Source organism: Physella acuta, unplaced genomic scaffold, assembly GCF_028476545.2.
Source record: "Physella acuta isolate Inbredline_101_S28 unplaced genomic scaffold, ASM2847654v3 ptg000722l, whole genome shotgun sequence".
Lineage (NCBI taxonomy): Eukaryota > Metazoa > Mollusca > Gastropoda > Physidae > Physella > Physella acuta.
The window spans coordinates 189,698-211,618 of NW_026732240.1; the positions used below are offsets into that span (position 1 = coordinate 189,698).

At 33.1% G+C, this 21,921-nt stretch overlaps 1 protein-coding gene across 3 annotated transcripts in view; it reads left to right on the forward strand.

Moving 5' to 3' along the window:
- Positions 1-21,921, forward strand: part of LOC131949959 (phosphatidylinositol 4-kinase beta) — a 46,562-nt gene that overhangs the window by 16,255 nt on the left and 8,386 nt on the right. For all 3 annotated transcript variants that reach the window (XM_059311929.1, XM_059311931.1, XM_059311930.1), the window contains exons 2-11: positions 1,031-2,325; positions 5,235-5,352; positions 5,650-5,784; positions 7,398-7,654; positions 10,195-10,355; positions 10,483-10,573; positions 14,492-14,631; positions 15,376-15,609; positions 21,115-21,267; positions 21,629-21,811. In XM_059311929.1, the coding sequence (XP_059167912.1) occupies positions 1,158-2,325; positions 5,235-5,352; positions 5,650-5,784; positions 7,398-7,654; positions 10,195-10,355; positions 10,483-10,573; positions 14,492-14,631; positions 15,376-15,609; positions 21,115-21,267; positions 21,629-21,811 (2,640 nt within the window). In that variant the 5' untranslated portion in view covers positions 1,031-1,157. The remainder of the gene's footprint in view (positions 1-1,030; positions 2,326-5,234; positions 5,353-5,649; positions 5,785-7,397; positions 7,655-10,194; positions 10,356-10,482; positions 10,574-14,491; positions 14,632-15,375; positions 15,610-21,114; positions 21,268-21,628; positions 21,812-21,921) is intronic.

The following is a 21,921-nucleotide window of genomic DNA, read 5'->3' on the forward strand; positions in this document are numbered from 1 at the left end:
CTTTTCACCTAAATCGTGATCTCATTTGTTATAATTCTAATTAATGTGGCTGGTGAATTCAAACCAATTCTAAAAAAGTTTATTCAAAGATATTCTGACACCTAAGAAAGAAAAGAAAATGTACATTTTTATTCAATAAAATTATTTTCAACTTTTTATACAAAAATATATAACTAATGTATATGTCAAGGTCATAATTAAATATCAATAAATACTACTTTACACCCCAAAGTCAACAGTTAACACAGATAACCATTGTTTCATCATAAATAACCATTTATCATAAACATTTACTTGTGTGTTTTTGCTAGTGTCCCATAAATAGGATTTTTGTGAAACAATCTACATTATGCCATTTGTTGCCAGCATCCTACTTAACTTGATATAACGAAGTAGTAAAAAAAATTGTTAATCTTAGATTTTTATTACATGGTACTGCTACAAGTTTTAGTTGTGTTTTGGAGTTAAAATATTAATATTTAAGAAGATATGCTCTTATTTGTGTTTTTACTTTCTCTTATACGAAGTATAGAGCAAGTTTTGTAATCGTGCCAAAAAAAATATTCTGAGTTGCCATCCCCATAGTGTTATTCAAGAATATTTGAGAAAGTGTAGGGGAGATCACTCCCGCTTTATTTTTTCTGCCATTTTGACAATTCTTGCAAAAACCGGTGCTACAACTATATTCTAAATTAAAAATTTTCACAAAATATACACAATTTTAATAGTCTAATCATTTCCAAATACAAATGAAACATATTTTGTGTTTAAAATTGTTGTTTATAAATTTCAGTCATTTTTTTTTACAAGCATCCCAAAAGTTGGACGCTAGCTGGTTATGGGATATAAAGAAGTCTAGACCTTAACCTGCAGTATTACCCACAATAATCATTATTTAGATTTTAGAACATAAATTCATGGTGAACAGACTCATATTTTTAAAAATTTGTGCAAAAAATGATGTATATTTCTCGTAAGAAAATACAGTTCTATGTATTTATGAAGTTTTGAATTTTTTTTTACATTTCAGAACTATATTTTTATCAAAGAGATTTGAAACAATATTTTATATGGACAAGTTGTTACAGTTTTTACATAATTAAAATGTCTTCACAAGTGTTTTGGAGTTTAGAGCATATCTTTTTGAATTACCTGTGATGGCTGCTGAGCTAAAAGACACATATCACTGCTTATCTAATATTCAAGTGCATAAAACTGTTAAACACCATAACCTGCATCCAACATCAATAGCGCCACCAAGTCACCCACTTTCTCTTCCAATATATCATCCTTTATACCTGACCCCTAATACTTTAACAAATTCAAGCAGGGAACTGGAAGTAAATGGGAATTATCATAAAAGTTCTGATTTAAATATGCCTGGCAAAACTTGCCTCTGTGAAATTAATGGATTTATGACTCAAGAGGGATTAGACCTGGAAGCACTTGAAAAAGAATCAGGTCTACCATACGTTGTAACTGATGGTGCCCTTCATTCTCTTACCTGTCATAAGTGTTTTAACACTCACATGGGAGTGTTATCAACTGCTACAGGAGAGGACATGCACAACTTAATTACAAAAAAAAGAAGAGGATCCAACAATGGCAGTTTTGAAGGATCGTTAGAGAAAATTGATGAAGATCAAATCTTCAGTGACTCTGTCAATTCTCCAAGTATTAATAGTCTAACCTCATCTTCAGTTGAAAAAAATGATTTACTTTCCAACTTGAAAAACGAGACTACTGAGAGTTGCCCAAATGTTTATTCTTTCAACACTCATAATTTAGTGAACAGCACAATGATTATGAGTTTAAATTCATCCTCTACAACATCATCTCCATCATCCTCTTCACCATCTTCTTCTTTGAAAGATTTTAGCCCATTACCACAGATAAATGAGATTTTGCATGAAGAAAATTCTTTGGATATTTCAAAATATAACTTAACAATTCAGAGTGAGGAAACACTGCTTGAAGTGAACCAATCCCAGAATGCCACATTAGGTGCCATGGATGCCATGGAAGATTCAAGGACAGATAAACTTTCACCAGATGAAAACTCTGATACTGTTAAACCATTAGACTCTAGATCTCTAAGTCTTCCAATACCATTCCACATTTTGAAACACTCGTCTAATTCTTTAAAAGACAGAAATCTCACTGACAAACCACCAGCAGGTCCTTTAAGCAGCCAACGCAGCAAAAATCGTCCACCTCCTCGACAGTCATGGTTATTACGATTGTTTGAATCAAAAATGTTTGATATGACTATTGCAATAACTTACTTATATAATTCAAAGGAACCAGGTGTACAAACTTATATAGGTAAGTAAAATTTCATGATCTTTCTATATATCCATCAAACCATATATCTTCATCTCTATAGTAACCTTCCTATTTAGACAAGATCACATGTTTTTTCAACTTTTTCTGTACTAACCCTTTATATACTAGTTATACTTATAGATAAGTAAGTTTTAGGACTTAATTCAGTACTACGTACTGATACTAACCCATATATATATATACTAGCTGCATACCCATGCTCCGCCGCGGTGAATGTTGTATAAATGTACCAACTTGGGAACAGAACAAAACCAAACACAAAAGAAAGTGTTGTGTACTTTTCGTAGTTTTAAGATGTGACATGACGTCATTTTTTGTGTTCTTGTCACAACCATTAACATTTTCCGGTTTCTTAATTAAAAATGTGTTTCTACTTTCAAATATGCCCTTATTTTAATTTTTCTTCTTTAAATAAAATTTAGTTAGTACATTTAATGCATCCAACATATTATTTTCAACTAAAGTTCTCCATATATCACTGAAGATACTGATCTCATACATAGCCTCAGGAAATATGTGCAGACAGAGAGAGTGAAGTGCACACATGTGATTTTATATTTTAGGATATATATATATATATATATATATATATATATATATATATATATATATATATATATATATATATATATATATATATACATATATATATATATATATACATACAATGGTTACCATGACACACAAGTGCCCTCCGCATTTTCTGCTTTGAAATACAAGCAAACTTTGAGTTAAGAGGAATCAGATCAGCTGGTTTCACGGTTCTTGGAAAAGAAACACCCTAAAAAATATACTTTTGGTCATGCATCAAAGCTTTTTAATAATGACACTTGCCTTACTCATTGATGCAAAATTCTGAAAGAGAGTAAGAAACAAAACTCCTTTGATAGTTTTTTTTTAATGACTTATATAAAGCTGTAAGCGTGGCAAAAAGGCAAACACCATGACAGAGAAAATAACTTTCTCAAGCATGGTCAACTTTTTAATGTAAAGTATGTGTATAGGTATGTATATCAGGATTGTGACTTTATGGATGTTAGTGAAAATACGATTTTTCTGCTTTATCTGCAATTTTCCTACACTTAGTTTATTTTCACAGAAATTTCCAGTTTTTTAAATTTTTTACAGTTTAAAAATTTAGAAAAAAACAGAAATGACCTCTACTGACACAGCCAACATGCGCATTCCACACATTCCTTTTTCAATCCAGTATTACACTTGGCATACCAACACCAGATCTACTGTTCATTTTTTTTTTGTCACTTCATTCAAACGGACAATTGAAAAACATTTCTTTTCAATTAGACAATTACACTCTGTCTGACTGTACCAGATAGAGATTAAGTCAAAGTAAAATTTACCACTGATATTTTCAGTTAAATATATTCCCAAAAAGTACAGAAAATCTTGTTTTGCATGATTGTTAGTCTATGATCTAATTTATCAACTGGTATTTCAACTCGCCTTCCATTTTATTTCACAACCTCAAATTAATTTTGAAATCCTTACAAAAGGTGACAATGAGGACTAGACTAACCCCCCCCCCCCCCCCTCCTTCTTTGTAGCAACTGTGGCTCTTGTGACCTCACCCTGACTCCAAGTACATGTTTGGTAATGGTACTGCTTGTTTGAATAAAATATAAATGACTTAACTGCCAATCTCAGTTATAACGAATGCTATATATAGACCTAATGATTTCAAAACTACTGTGAACTTTCCATGGCAGCGATTGTGTCTTGTTCGTGGAAGAAAAAAAACTGTACCTGTACCAACTATTTTGTATAACAATCTACAGCTATTTCAAAAGTATAAATAATGATGCTTGGCTACCAAAATTGTTAATTTTGGTTAAAATATTTTTACAAATATTAATTCCAAAACACTTTTTAAAATAAATATAGGACCCTTTCTTATATCAGCTAATCTGGTTGATTTTCCATCACATGAACTAAAACTTTCAAATTACAATTAATCTAAATCTAGGCTCTTTACAGTTGAATACTTACATTTTTAACATGTCCATCTTTAAAAGAATATAACTTACAAGGAATAATTGAAAATAAAAAACAAGAGTAAAGCTCGATCATTACAGTTTAAATTAGCTAAAAATAAAAATTTTCACATGTGTTAAATTGTAAAATTTAAATTTTAAAAATAAGGTCTATTTAGACAGGTCTTCATTGTTATTTTATAGTCACATAAACTTCTTTTAATTAAAATGTTAACAATATTAAACAATTAGTACAGTAACAGTGTGATACTGCATTAACTGCATAGATAAAACATATTTCCTATTTTTTTATGGTCTTGTCACATTCCTGAAAATAGAAACACAACAAAAGATAAAAACCACAACACTGCGTCTGTGGTCTGATCTGCCTCACTTTGACCCACACCCACCCCAATGTAACTGTTCTGTTCTTATAAACCCCACCCCTACAATCGCATGGTTTTATTTTTCTCTCCAAGATGGACATTGAAAAGTGCCCTTTTTGTACTTTTACATCATGAAGTAACTTCACCTGTTCTTAATAATCTTACCCATTTACTTTATTAATACTTGTCACTAATTTGTCTTCATTTAAAGCCACCAACCCAGTTCTCATAATACTTCATTAAATATGTCACTAATTTATATCTTAATTCTCCCTAATACTAGTGTCTAAGTTGTTTTTTGTTTTACATACGATTTTTCTTTCTTATCATTGAATTATTTGTCTACTTTTGTTTTGTGTTGAAATGTAAATTTTATTTTGTAAGTATTTGAGTCATCCGACAGACTTTCTCATTCAAACACATGCTGATGAAAATATTTAAATGATGTTGATGTATTTATTTTAATTTAAAAATAAAAGTATTTTATACAAAAAAAAAACTTGTCTTTTAGGCAACAGGATGTTTAGTTTTGATGATGCTGAAGTAGATTTTTACTTGCCTCAGTTGCTAAATATGTACATACATATGCATGATGTTGCAGAAGCCATTCATCCATATCTTATCCACAGGTGAGAAATCTAGTAAATGTAAATGTTTTTTTTTTTTTTTAATTAATTGACTGTGCTTCTGTTAATTATGCATTGAATATCTTGACCTAATTGTGAGTGATATTTGGCCTGTACAAAAATGAATAGCACTGCTATGGAACAACTTAATACATAAGAATGAGTATACTTATTTTAAATAACTACTTTCATTGATAAGGCTTTTGCCACTCACGCTTTTTTTTTCTAAATTTTTTAAGTATGTCTTACCCAAAATTTAACACTATTTAAATTAAAAAAATAATTATTTCATCTCTATAGATGCCGAAATTCAATTGAGTTTTCTGTCAATGCAGCATGGCTTTTAAATGCTTATTCTGCTGACACTTTAAAACCAAATTGGAAAAACTCACAAGGGATAAAGCTTAGAGACATGATTCTTAAGGAAGAGTTCAGGTACTACACATAATAGATAATCAACTTATGTATACTTGTAGTCTATAAATATAAAAATCAATGTGTGTGTTTTTTTATATATTTTTTATTCATTACTACGCAATGGAACTTTGGAAAGTTGTTGAGAACACTCATGGAAGGTTTCTGCTATTACAGAAGCTTTTAAAATTAAAAGGGTGGTGCCCTAAGTTTCCCTAGGGGTTATCTTACAGGGTTCCCACAGAGCTGGTAAACCGGGGAAAAAATGTGAATTTTTAGATAGAATTTTCCTGCCGGGCCAATGAATAGTCATGAACTTTTTGTTATAGCCGCGAGTTTTTTTTTCCATTCCCTAAATATGCTGAGACTTAGACGAGGCATAAACCTAGCCTAGTATAGTCTCACCAGTTATCAGGGTTTACAGTTATTAAGGCGCACAATACTAGTTTTGTGACAATAGAGCAAACTTAAAAAATATTCACCCACGATTAGTGATCATTAGTGGAGCGCTAAACTGCTGACCTGATAGTTTCGAGTTCGAATCCGGGTTCAAGTAAGTGTAACGTCCCTGAGTCCACGTTAGGGAGAGTAAATATGCCGGGGTTAAGAAACATGAGCTCCACTTCACCTGACCAATGGTTGGTTAGGTCTAAAGAGGACTCTTTACTAACGATCATTGCTACTTTTTACTTTTTTTTGTCAGGGGTGCCACTTTTCTGGATTATCCCTTCTGAATTAGTGGAATTTGAGTTTAAAAAGGATTTGAAGTTACAAAACCAAACAAGACTGTTTTACATTCTAAAAATTGTTTTTTATTAAGACGCCGGAGCCTTTTTACCATTGATCTTTTTCCAGCCAATAATGCAATGTTACAATGTTTAATCATCTATTGCTATGTTTGCTTAGGGCGTGACGTCATTGTTTTTTTGTTGTTTTTTTTGCAAACACTGAAACGTGTAAATAAACACAACTAGAGAAACAGGATTGGTATAGAATAAAGTTTGAATGCAATAGTTCTTGCCCAATAGACAGTTATTTTTAGCAGGGTACCATTTTGCTGGACTAAGCATTTATAAATGTGTCTCTCATTTAGTCTCGCGGACACAACGATCATGGCCACATGTGATTTTTAATAGGCTTATTAGAGTACCCATCCCCGCCCTATCGTGGGGATAGAAGTAAGTCTGACGTAATATTTAAGATGGGTTTCATCAATGCATTACCAATCCTATGTTCTTAGACGCGTGACCTTGTTTTCTAAAACTGAGTAATGTAAACAATGCCTGCGCTTGGATCATAATTATCAGGACACAGGTTTACCTAGAGTCGATGCCATACTGTTAAATTTTAATAACAGTCTAAGGCTATTTGAAAAGCTTATACATTGATGTGTTTACTATCGTCATGATTATATGCATGATGATTGTGTGTTGTTTTTTCCATTATTTATTGTTTTCAAAATACGGTTTATTTGAAGAAAAAAATAAGCCCAAGAACTTATTTCAATTATTCCAGTTGATCTCATTGTCTATCAAATTAAAATGTTAAATTACTACTAGTGAAATGGGTAAATTACTTATTACTTTAATTTTCTTTTGAAAGAAGTCATATTGTCATCTTTCTATTTTTATAAGGCCACAGTTACAAAGTCCTACTGGAAATATAAAGTTTCCTGTCGCAAACAGCTGTGTACACCGTCAGCACTCTCTTGCAGTAGGAGCATTACATAGTATATCAAGCCCAGGACATTTGTCACTGAGCGTAAATCTTACAGGAAGTAGTCAGACATCTGCAGCTCTTGCACTACTATCTACTATACCTCAGCTGAGTCAGGCTGCAGCTAGCACAGTAGTTAAAAAAACACATCAGAGGTCTCGTTCAGAAGCAACAGGTACTGTGAATTTTTTTAATTTATCCCATTGGTGTGTTTTATGTATTGTTTGGGATCATTTCTCAAGTACGAGCCGACCCGCTGCGTATCATACGCCGCTATTTAGTTGTTTTTTTTTCTACCTTTCAGTAATTTATAATTTGTGAATTCGACAGTACCAATGCTGCCGCTGAAAAAATTTGCTTAAAAACACTAGGGATCATTTCTCAAGTACGAGCCGACCCGCTGCGTATCATACGCCGCTATTTAGTTGTTTTTTTTTCTACCTTTCAGTAATTTATAATTTGTGAATTCGACAGTACCAATGCTGCCGCTGAAAAAATTTGCTTAAAAACACTACCCCCCCCCCCCCCCCCCCCCCCCCCCACGTGAAAGCAGCCCCCTCTTAGTTACCTCCTCTAAGTTTAAAATTGTTTCAAACTAAATTATCTGCCCCTAATAGCCGTCACCAAACCCGTCTCTATGATTGTAAAATGTAAACAGCGTGAACCACAGCTCATCAGACCATGTGAGGGGGTAGGGGGTGGGGGTGGTAGCGATAGAGAGGAAGAGAGGGGACTGTAAGGCGCGCTTGCAGCTTGTTTTCTAAAGGCTCCCAGAAGAGAATTATATATATAGATTGTCATGGTTTATACTAGGTTCTGGAAAATGTCTGAAAAATAATTTATTTTGAGATATATTTAAAAAATGAAATAATGAAAAATGTCTATAGTCTAAAATTATTTTAAAAACAAAAATCTTGTCCTTAGTGTTTTGTGTCCTCGCAGTGAAAATGCATTGTGATAAGTTCTCCAAACTTTTGCTATCCAACATTCTGCCATGTGGGTGTGATCATGTATGTTACAAATCTGGTTATCAGATATTTTGTGGATGTTCAAAAATGCGCAATTTGTGAAGCTATTATGCCAGTATCTATATATATAACTCTCTTCTGGGAGCCGTTAGAAAACAAGCTGCAAGCGCGCCTTTGCAGTCCCCTCTCTTCCTCTCTATCTCTATCACTACCACCCCCACCCCACCCCCACATGGTCTGGTTAGTTGTGGTCACAATAAATTAATTGTTTACAAATAGTAGAGCCGGGTTTGTTGACGGCTATTATGGGCAGATAATTTAGTTTGAAACGATTTTAAACTTACAGGAGGTAACTAAGAGAAGGCTGCTATTCGCGGGGGGGGGGGGGGGGGGGGGGTTTAGTGTTTTATAGCAAATATTTTCAGTGGCAGCATTGGTACTGTCGAATTCACAAATTATGAATTACTGAAAAGTAGAAAATAAAACAACTAAATAGCAGCGTGTGATACACCGCGGGTCTGCTCGTTTATATTAAATGCTGAAGTTACATAATAAAAAAGTGTTAAACTCCGAAATTTTATAGTGTTTTTAGCCATAAAATATATTATTGTCTGACTATTGACTCAAGATGGGTGAAAGTAAACATAAATTATGTTGCATAAAATAAATGTCTTTATTCAATTTTGGCATTGTTTTATAAATTTGTTTTTAGCAATTGCTAAAACATTAATACCAGGGATTTTTTCATAAATGGAAGAAAACTGGTGGAATTTCACTTTAAAAAAACAGTATGAGCTTATTTTATCTATTTATATAAAAATGAGCCGACCCGCGACATAGCACACTCGCTATTTAGTTGCTTTATTTTCTACTTTTCAGTAATTCATAATTTGTGAATTCGACCAATACTGCGACTGAAAATATTTTGCTTTAAAACACTATCAGTAGCTCATGAAGGATGATTATCCACACCCTCACTTTCCACCCCTCCCCCACAGCCTCAGCAAAAGCAGTTGTCCGTGACAAAAATTAAAAGAACAAGCAGAACTCGTTATAACCTCCCCTCAGTTTCAAATTGTTTAAAAACTAAATTATCTGCACCTAATAGCTGCCACTTATTTGACGCAGTTCTACGATTGTAAACATTCGGTGTTAGCTGAACAGACTGTTGGGGGTGGTAGCAACATAGTTTTGGAGCATGCCTGGAGAGCGAGGGAGGGGGCGGGTCAGCGAGCATATACGAGATGGTGTCCCGCATGGTTGGTTGACGTAGAGAGTTTTATATATATAGATGAAAGTCTGTCTGTCCTTTATGATTTATTTCACCTTTCACCTGATCGCCATGAAACTTTGGGAAGTAGTTGAGAATACTCCTGAGCACATGATATTTGATGATTAAACCTACCAGGGTCTATACCTGCACCCTTGTGGTAGAGTAGCTGGTGGCTCTCAAGAGTGCACCACGACACGGTTGTTGAGGTGTGTTCTACCTCACTATTACGGAGGATGATTAACATACACTCAAGGCTTTCATCAGCATGTCTTGGTGCTTCTGGGCGCTAGCGTGGAAAACTCGCCCCATCAACCCTCATCCAAGAAATATAGCGCCTGCTTTGTTTACATTCATTTTAAAAATTAGGCCACATGACTAGATTGCTATGTTTACATTTAAACTCAGTGTTCTAATAACTATTGTGAATTTGTATACTTGAAAGCTACAATAAGCAAAAAAAATTTTTTAAATCAGGTATGCTAGTAAAACACAGTGAGTCTACTCCAACACAAAATACTTTTTTTGCTGGTGACCTGTCATCTGGAAGGGCTTTTGACAATGGCTGTCAGTGTTATCACAAATCAGAAGCTGTCTTAAATGATTTAAAAGGCCGTGAAACCAATTGTCAGTGTGATGTAAGTTTTTCAGATTTTAAAAGTTTTGAAATTTGATTTCTAGTGTATTGATAGTTAGTTTTAGCCTGTCTAGAAAAAGGAAAATAAAAAGCCTTATTTAGTTTTCAACATTTTTTATTTATTTAAGGCACCAAGGCTATTGCCCCAAGAGCAGTTTATTAAAGCTCTGCTTGATATTGGGAAAAAATTGCAACTGCTCCCTACCAAAGAACATAGAGGTAAATTTATATATGTACCGTCCTTTTTACTTTCTCATAAATAGAGTCTAACAGTATTTTTGTAAGCTTGCACAAATATTAATGTAGATTGCGACAGTTTTCTCCAATTTAAAAGGTTGTATTGTAATCATGAAAAAAGTTCTAGTTTGAAATTTTTCCTTTATACAACCTCTCAGAGCTGGAAAACCTTAACTTTGCAACCCTGTCCATCTTTGTGTTGTTTATAAACACATTAACTTGAGTACAGTTTTAGTTAGGTTTGCTAAATTTCAAATACAAGTTTGTCTTTGTGTGTGTTTGTAAACACATTAACTTGAGTACAGTTTTAGTTAGGTTTGCTAAATTTCAAATACAAGTTTGTCTTTGTGTGTGTGTTTGTAAACACATTTAACTTGAGTACAGTTTTAGATAGGTTTGCTAAATTTCAAATACAAGTATTCTAATAAAATTTGTGAACAATTTCCGGTATCCAGGATTGGTACTTTATTTCTGTGGGTACAGGACAGCTTGAGTTCTGTTCAAGTTAGGTAGACAAAATTCTATTTGAAATGTGTGTAAAAGGGCAGAAAATTAGTGCTTTATAAAGAGGTACTTTGCTCTATTTCCAATTTCTCAAAAATCTTCAGAATTTGATAATTTTATATCAAATTTTCATAAAGCATATTCTAGAAATTTTCTCCTATTTTCTATAAATCTTCTATATTTCTATAGCCTGATTGCATTAGGCAAACCTTCTCAACCTTTACTTTTACATGAGAATATATGAAAAAGTTTTGGGGAGATCACTCCTGTTAAATTTTTTCAGTTTTTTCAGTTTATTTTGAAAATGCATTCATTCCAAAATCCATTCTATGATTACTTTTGGTTTATTATTAAATAATAAATTATAGTATATTACATTTTCTAGTTTTAATGATGATATAATCTTTTTGCTATTAAGACATATTTGCACCCTTTTCATTTTTATAAAAATTGTATTCTTTTATTGTTGTCTTTTTGTTTATTTTTTAAATTTTCTCACTTAGTATCTAGCAAGTATATATACACTTTATATACATATTTCCTAACATTAACTGTCCGGGTAGAAGATACCCCTGATACAATAAATTTAACAATCATTAATTTAGATTTATTTAACCACTTGGATGTATTTAAGGAGTTAATAACAATTGTGGTCAAGTGACCCGGTGCGCCCCAGGTTCTCCCCGAGCACTTTGGCTCCTATTTTCATTTAAAGAGTACCATACACTAGGGACAAAGTGGCACATCACATTTGATGAGTGAACCGAATCATGGGGCGCACACCCCCGTATGATAGTGTAAAAGGTAGCTCACAAGAGCGTCCATAGTGGCCTATGACATCTATTTGGTCATAGAGTTTTGTTCTACCTCACACTATGTACACTCAAGGCTTTCATACAGCCACCCTGGGGTACGGGAGTTAGTGTGGTCAAAGCAGCACCCCAACAAAGAAATACAACGCAGGTGTTCTTTATAGTTAAATAACCGGTAGCATCGCCCCAGCAAGTAGGTCTTAATTACAGTTATTAATAGAACTAGCCTATTATTTCCAAGTATTAATCAACAACAAATTGATTTATGGACTTATGTTGTTCATAACTAGGTCATGAATTAGCCTTAGTTTCTAGTATTCAGTTAACTAAATGACTATGCATAGAGATATTTTGAAAAAAACGCACAATGTATTGCTGTCTTTTGTTTTTAGAGAATAACAAAAAAAAAAAAATGTGCCCTCATTCTACTGCATTCATTTAATTTTATATATATACTAGACTACCTGTTATCTACTTAGATAACTGTGAGTTTCGGGGGTCATCCATAAATGACATCACGTCTGTCACTTATCATCACAAAATAACCAGACCCCACATTCAAAAAGACGTTTTTTATCGTTTAAAATATGTAAAAAGTAAACAAATCATGTAACGTCACTATTCACTCAAAGTAAAGTCGTTTTTCTAAACTTTTAAAATTAATGAATAAATCAATAAATTAATTAACTTCTTTAAATAAATTTGTGATTAACAGTCTGTCTGAAAACAAAAATTGTTCTGTACCTACATACTAATTTACAGCGCTACACATAGTGCAGATTCTCTCCAGTAGCCAATCAGACAAACAAAAAAAAACAACAAATAAATATTCAAACATGTAAACAAAGTTGAGTTTTAGTATTATATATATATATATATATATATATATATATATATATATATATATATATATATATATATATATATACTGTCCCTGGGCCAGTCTCTGCACTTATCTTAAATGGACCTTGACTTGTGTGTTTATTTAGCATCATCATACCCGGTGGTGATCGGGATTTGAGAACATATTAAATTTAAATTTGATGTCTATAGGCAAATAATGACATTTGAGAAATTATAAATAACCCAAATTGAACCCTAACCACACACAATCAAAACCACAAACAAACAAACCCAGACTTATACATAATCCCTCTCTTCTCCTCACACTTCTACGTCTAAAAAAACCCATATAAACACAAACAAAGCCAAACACCAACCTTACCAAATCCTCAATCACATAACATAAACCCTATACCCTCCTACACTTCTACGCCTAATAAAACAATCACAATAACAAAAACGCAAATATAAACCCTCACTACAGCCTCAACTACAAACATAAGCATACACATAAACCTACCCTAACAGCTCCTCAAACATGAACATAAATATAAACCTTTTCCACTCCTTGTACTTCTGCGCCTAAAAAACCACACCAACATAAACCCTAATCCTAACCAGAAACACAACATAAACATAAATTTGAATTTTTTAAATGTAATTTTAATTTTTAATAAAGGGAAGTAGTTTGTTTATTTTTTTCAGATAAAATTATAATTTTTCTAGAGGATATTAAATTTAGGTTGATTTAAATTTTTTGCGCTTTAAGTCTATTAAAACGTAATTTGCACACACCTCTGCCGACCTTTCCTATTTGATTTATTGAACAATTATAAACTATAGTAAACATAACATCATAATCTTGCATATCATTTCATAAACTCACCCTCTTTTATTTACACAAAATTATCACAACACACATGCTCTTGTACCCTTGCAGTACTGTAATACCAAGCATAACATTATTACTTCTCTTTTAATCTAACAGAATTAGCTAAAATGTGCTTATTATAGTTGTCTTAAATAATGCACATATATAGAGCAAAATGACTGACGCAACCTGTTTGCTTAACTAATGGTGTATTTTTAGACGGGTAATCTCACTTTCTGATAAGATCATGTAAAAAGTTATGAACATAATGAAACATCATTTTCATCTTTTTTGGGTATTAATCGCCCACATCGAATCATAGTGCTCACTGGTCAGCAGAGGGTGCAAAATTACCACCCTGCCGTGGCGCAAGATTTAATACTCACTAACCCAATTTCTTTCTAAACTTAGTACCTAGTTGACCTTAACCTATATGTCTACCATAACAATACAACAGTTCAAGCCCTAAACCCAACACTAACAACAAATCTTTTTAAAAGATATAGTCTAGGAACCTAAATTACATAAACTAACACTGACACATATATTTATATTGTATATACTCAATACTATCTATATCTTTCTGTTAATCATACGTGTTAGATCAGGTACTTGCAAATAAATATTAGAGGATATTTTTCTAGCCAAAGTACAATCCTAGCTGTGGCCTTATTAAACTGATACAATATACTATCAACAAATTTTTAACCTCACATTCCCCCTTTCCCAAATGCTTCTATTTTTATGTGGTCTTTTTCTTTAAAAAATGTAACACTTTTAAAACTTGCTTTTGATGTTATAATGTATGTATCATTTTTGTTTATTATTTTTCACTACTAATTATTTTTAATCTTTTTTTTTGTGCATTAGCATCTCAGTTGATTGCAGAACTAGCTTTGGTAAACTTGAACCTACCTGCCAGAGTTTGGCTACCTATATCTCATTCTAGAAGTCACCATGTAGCTAGAATACCTCACACCCAAGCTGTTGTTCTTAATTCCAAAGAAAAGGTTTGTCTTTTGTTAGTGTTATCATAATATTCATGTTACTGTTTTTTAAATGATCCAAATAGTCAAAGGAATATTTTCTGTAGAGGGGTTGGGAGTAAGCATTTTTGCCGACATAGCAATGTTGACATAATGTTTTATTTCTATGCTGAGGGAAGATAGGTACATAATATAGTCCAAGAAAAGACAGCAGTTTTAGCCAGATGGGAACTGAGCCCACCACTCCACTTAGTACAGAATCTCCTCGCCTATTGTGCATCAAATCAGGTGTAACCACTAACACCAGTTAGCCCAACAAAAATATAGCATTCCTGATTGTCCTTCTTCATGGACTATATATGGAAGATGTGGGTAGATGTGATATCTGACCCTGAAAGACGCCAACTGACCAGTTATCATCATAGTAGAATTAACAATCATTGGTTTCAAACAAGTGAGATACACACACACATGAACCATGATAAGATAAATGGCAGCTTCCATAAATAGATAGGGTAGACATGAGGGGTTGAAGCAGTTATTCAAATAGTAATGTTGACATAGTGTTATTTCAATGTCGAAGGGAGGCACAGGAATATTTCATAAGTTTTAAAATCATAAAAACTCATGATTACATTTTGATTTCTTGATATCTATACTGAGAGAATAATAATAAATGTTGATTAAAATTTCAACTTCCAAGTATTCTTTTTAGTTTAGCATTGTCCTGCAAATCTAGAAAAAACATTTGTCATTATTTTTCCTAAGGCACCATTCATGATTTATGTGGAAGTTTTGAAGTGTGATAATACAACAACAAGTCAAGTTCCACATAAAATTTTAGAGAACACACTTCGTTTTACTCGCTCAGAGGAAGATTTAAGTCAGTTAGTGCAGCAGCCTGTTAATGGCTCACCACGTCCAGAATTTAGTGTTTATGGAACATGCCAAGACTTTGATGATGCAGACTGTTGGTCACAAGAAGATGATGAAATCATTGCAGTAAGTTTTTTTTATATATATATTAGAGCCTTGAAATAAAATATAAGAAAAGTTTAAGTTTATATAATTGCTCACAATGCAGCATTTTTCCTGCAAACCCTTAATGCCTGATTATTATCCAAAATTTATATTTGCTAATTTTCTGTTATCTTTCTGACACTGAATTTTATATAGTTGATTTCAACATTGGATTTTTTTTATGCTAATGGAGGACACTGACTTGACTTAGTCCTCTTTGCTCCTTATGGAGCATAGGGCCTCCACCATTTCCTTCCATTTCTTCCTATCCTCGGCTATTAATTTTGACATCTCCCAAGACATCCCTATTGGCTTCAGTTCTTCAAGAAGACTCCGCCTCCAGGTCTGTCTTGGGCGCCCTCTCTTCCGCTTTCCCTGGGGGTTCCACTCAAGCGCTTGGCGTGTAACATATGTGTGAGCCTTTCGCAGTGTGTGACCCACCCAGCGCCACTTCCTCCTTCTTATTTGCACACCTATAGGCTCCTGCCTAGCTTTCCTCCATAGTTCCAAGTGCGGCACTTTGTCCTGCCATCTCAGTTTCAGTATCTGTCTAAGGCATCTATTCATGAAGGTCTGTATCTAATGGAGGACGCTGAGTTGATGAGAATCCCTCCATCATATTGTTGACATGGATAAAAAAAAAATTTTATATCTTGACTTCATAGCAGCCGTAAAAATAATAAAAAAATAATAACTTAAGCCTAAAATAATTCAGAAGTTTAATATTTTTAGAATCAATGTTATAAAAAGTTACAAATCCAGAGAACTTGAAAATAATTTTTTGAGTTTGAGGCTACATTTCTATTTATTTTCACAAACCCTAAGATATAACCGGATGTTTCACTTTCACTGATTGGCTGTACAGGAACTCCGTGATCAATAGATATTTGTTTACAAAACTTTGCAGATATAGTTTTTAAATAACATAATGCTATTTTAAACCACATGACCTAGTTCTGCCATTTTTTTACATGTTATATAATAAAATTTATGCTAGCCTATCGAATGTCATTGTTTATACCGCTTTTACCACAAGAAAACCAAATTGCTTTTGCCTTTTTTGTTTCAATTTGTGTTTAATTACAGAAAATACTAAAACGTCAAATACATTCCCTCTTTTTAAAAAAAACAACCTAACTGTCAGGATTTTTTAACCATATCACAGGGTTCCCACTGAGTTTAAAATGGCCGGGTTTGAAGTTAGAAAAAACAAAACAAGACTTGTGACATGATTCTAGAAATCGTTTTTATTATTAAGTTTCCGGAGCCTTTTTACTGTTGATCTATTTTCAGCCAAACGCACAAGCATATATGGTACATCTACTGCTCTGCTAGCTTTGTGTTACCTAACATTGGCCTGGCGTAATTTTTTTCATTGTTTTTTTCTTTCCTAAGATTAGTATTAAATTTAGTTTAGGCTACACATGATTTTCTTTAGGCTTATTTGAACTTGAATGTGTAGTCTGGAGGTGGACTTAAATAAACATTATTAAATGTTTTAGCAGACTGTTTCCTGGTTAGCCAGTGATACTGAATTTGGGAGAAATTAAAGGCTAGAGACGTCACCGACTATCTCAAATGCGTTTGTTTCAACTACAATTATTTCATGCTGGAGGGGAGATAAAAATTGTAACAACTGGAGTTAATAGGGCTTATGGTCTTGCAATGTGATGTAGACTCCCTTGTAAAGTTTAGGAACATTTCATTTTATGTTTTGTTGTTCAGACATAAAATTATATAACTCTGCTGCACCTGCTCACTGTATAACTCTTACGAATAGGTACTTTGAAACATTGCTGTCATGATTCTACCATTCAACAGTTGCACACTATATTTGAAAGAACTTCCACAATTTCTATAGCCTTAGTTGTCCCTGGTTACGCTCTTTCCTTGAACTCTATTCAAGGTCATCTAATACAGAGGCATATTCATGGGTGCCACTTTTCCTGGGATATCCTGGGCTTCCAGATTTGAGAATCATACTTTTTTTCACTTTTCAGATTTTTCTAAATTTAAGTTGAAAATTTCTAAGCTTGCAGTTAAGCAAATTATTTGTTGTTTACAGTTTGTTGGTTGAGTGAATAACTAAACACTTTTGGCGGTCTACACACTATATTGAACTCAATATAAGAAGTGATAAAATTAAATAGGCCTAAATAGATATGTTACAAACTGCAGTGTACATTTCTACAACTTTTTAGATAAGGTTTCAAATTGTGACCACTATCAGCTTAACTCACTATATTCACATTAATTGTATTAACATAGAGTTGTTTTGTATGGGGGGGGGGGGGGGGTTCTATAAATGTAATGTTACATTATAATGATTATGGGATCAAGATGGGTCTACTATTTTTGTTACATGCACGATCCTTTAAATATTAATTTTTGTGTCAAGATTTTTATAGTTAAAATCACCAAAGGAATGTATTTAAAAAAATATAACATAATATTAATATCAATCAAATGTTTTGAAAAGTAAGTAAGTATTGTCAAATTTTATTTTTAAAAATTTCTGATGCAACATCAAGTTTCACAGTTTAAAAAGTTTAGTTTTGGGATTTAAATTTAGGATATGATTCACTTTAAAAATGATTGGCACCCCTAAAAAATGTCTGCTTTTTTGTGGTTTAATTAAATTAAATTTGGCAAGTTTAAGTTCAATGGTTATGCGCGTTGGAATTTATATGAAAAATAGCAGGGAATTTCTGCGAATTCTTGAAATAGCAGGGAATTTTCTGGTAAAAAAAATTGTGGGAACCCTGTGTTTACAAACGTAGTAACCACTAGGGGTAGATAATTTAGTTTTTAAACGATTTGAAACTAAGGGGAAATAATAACATGTTCTGCTTGCTCTTTTCATTGTCGCCTGTAAACTGTCCTCACAGACGGCTGCTTTCATGGAGGCGGAGTGGGGGGGGGGGGGGGGGAGGAAAGTGAGGGTGAGGATAATCGTCCTTCACTAGCTACTGATAGTGTTTTAAATGAAGCAAAATATTTACAGTCGCAGCATTGGTAGTGTCGAATTCACAAATTATGAATTACTGAAAAATAGGAATAAAACTAAATAGCGGCATATGCTACGTCGCGGGTCAGCTCGTATTTATATTTATACTTAAAGAAATTACGTCTTGACTAGACATACCCTCTGGCACCCAAATACATTTTTACATCTTGTTGCGGGATGTCTGGTTAATGTGTCAAAACATATTTAGAGGATAATTTCCTAAATTACTCTCTTATGTGATTTATACTGTTTATACATAAAGAATAGTGAATAGTAAAGCTAATAGTATTTTATTGTTGTAAAATAATGATCACCGATTTAGTAAAAATAATCTATGTAAGTAGGCCAAATTTAGGGAGTGCAAAAATTTGCTATGTGGGTGAGTGGGATCTCATAAATTTTGTCTTGCACCCATCACATTATCGACCAGCAGCAATAGGATAAATATGCATATGTGGTAAGAGCAAAAATTGTATGTTGCGTTGTAGTCTGAAAATATTAGCAATTATTTGCATAGAAAAGTGTAATTTGTTGAAAGACACGTTGCAATACATACCAAAACACATTTTATAAATAATCGTGTACAAAAAAATGTATGTACTTTAAGTATATGGGTAATTGAGAGATGGGAGACACTAGTTAAATACCTTTTAAAAGATTTATTAAAGAATATAAAATACTTAAAAAAAACTTTTTAAAAAACCACGTTTTTCTTGTGGACTAAAAAGTAGAAAATAACTATTTACATACATTTGATGACAAAAAACGTGGGTACGTTCACCATCAAATTTCCCGACCCATCTGCCCGACCCACGTTTTTTGTCATCAAATGTATGTAAATAGTTATTTTCTACTTTTTAGTCCACAAGAAAAACGTGGTTTTTTAAAAAGTTTTTTTTAAGTATTTTATTTTCTCCTTTTTAGTCCGTTGCTACACATGAAAAACGTGGTTTTTAAAAAAGTTTTTTATATAGTTTATTTTCTACTTTATCTAATGACTTGATTAAGTATGAATTGACTAAGTGTTTATAAATACACGGACTAAAAAAATCTTGAGCGACCAGGATTCGAACCTGGGTTGTCGCGGCCACAACGAGAAGTACTAACCACTATACGATCACGGCCAGCGCGCTCACATCGATTGGGGCCGAAGTAACTGTGTCGATAAGCCTCCAGTCTTGTCGGTATCTTTAGAAATCATGTCCTCAATTTTATGGTCCTTGGGGCGTAATTAAATTAAGCTAATTACGGTCTCTAATTGCTAGTTTTTATGATTGCATCTGAAATTGTTAGGCGAAAGTAGCATGCATGCCAAATTTCAGGTCTATAGAGCAATCAGAAGTGGGCTAATTTTCGATGTCAATTTTAACAACAAACACACGCGAAGCTGAGTTAATAAAAACGTGTTAAATAATGGGAAAAATTAGCTTAAGGAAAACCAAGACAGCTGTAATTTCTTATTATTATACAGTTTTTGATAAGGGCTGCTAAATCAGAGCAAATCAAACTGAAATTTGTTGTAAATAACGAACTTGCAAGATTAACTTAAAAATGATAAAAGTATTTGTTCACTGTTAAGTTATGCTTGATAATATTATAAATAAATGATTGTGTGTCATTTATATATTGCTGCCATTTATCCAATGGCCATGAAACTTAGGAAAGGTTTATGAGTACACTCCATTTAAGGTTTCTGCCATTAAAAGATGTAAATATTGTAAGGGCTGCTAACTTAGAACATGGTGTCCATTGATTGAGTGTTGTGCACTGGGGGGGAGGGGGACTATTTGAATCAACAATCCTATTGCACCAGAGCTATCCTCCTATGCCCATGTGATCGTGGCCTAGAGCGCCATAAGCTCCTCCATGAGCACCTACATTTGTTTCAAAGAGCTACCTAAACTAGGGACACGGGCCACTACATATGATGACCAAACCAAACTAGGGGTAACTCTTGATGGCTGGCTCCAAAGAATACCTAGCATGGCCCCTGACAAATGGGCGGTGTTCTACCTCACCATTACTGAGTATCATCCATCTACACACTTAAGCTTTATACTGCACAACATGGGGCATCTGGAAAATAGTTTTGACAAACCTACCTCCCAACAACTAATATCCAAAAAGTGTAATGTTTAGGACTAGATTTTGAGAATTTATACTTGTCATATAGACACTGTTAAGTGACCAGCTCATGCACCAAAAGACCTGATTTATTCATGTAACAGACTGGAAAAAAATATTGTGCATACACAAACACATTAATAAATAACATTAATATTAAAACTACACTTTGAAATGTTTCCAATATTTGAATGAACAATGTTTATTAAAAGTGACTCTTTGTAAATTGAATGATGAGTGTCCTACATTTTCTTTCTTCTGGGATCATAGCTATTAATTCAATTAAAACTCATACTCATATTTATTTTATAAAGAAATTTTGAAGTATTTTAAAATGATTATTGTCTTCTATTTAGTTGGCAAATAGGTGTAGGTCAAGTGATACAATTTCCCAGCTTTCTACTGAAAGCTCTGCAAGTGCTGATAGCAAAGATCCAGTTTATATTGCTGCTGGGGACATCCGCAGACGATTATCAGAAAATCTTGCAGCCCCAAAGAAAAAGTTTGAGGTTAAAAACTAAGAATTACTTTTGTTATTAGGAATAATAAAAACTATCTATTTTCAGAACATAGATTTTAGACAATAGGTAACAAAAGCAACCAGTTATGGTGACTGGCAATATTATAAAATGTTTTTCTTAACAGTACTTTCAAGAACAGTTAAAAAATTGTGGTGTTTAAAAAATCTGGAATTTTAAATAAGTATATAAAATACTCATATTTTCTGATTGAAAATTGAAGCAAAGTGCTTAAAATTGTGTATTTTTTATTCTTACTTTTATTTTCATAAAACTTAATAATTTTATACATTTCTCTTAATTTGTAATTTTAATTATGTAATGGGGAAACATTTATTCCATTGTATTTCAGCGTGACCCAGAGGATCCATCGGCAGCAGCTCTTAAAGAACCGTGGGAGGAAAAGGTTGCCCGTATTCGCGAAACATCTCCTTATGGTCACTTGCCAAATTGGCAGCTTATGTCAGTAATAGTTAAAGTTGGAGATGATCTTAGACAAGAACTATTGGTTTATCAGGTGCTTAAACGATTACAGGTAAGTTTAGTCAAATTAATATATGTCGCTTTTCCGGGATATTCCGGATTCGAGAATCGTATTTTTTTTTTACACTTTCTGGATTCGCAAAATTTGAGTTTTAAAATTTC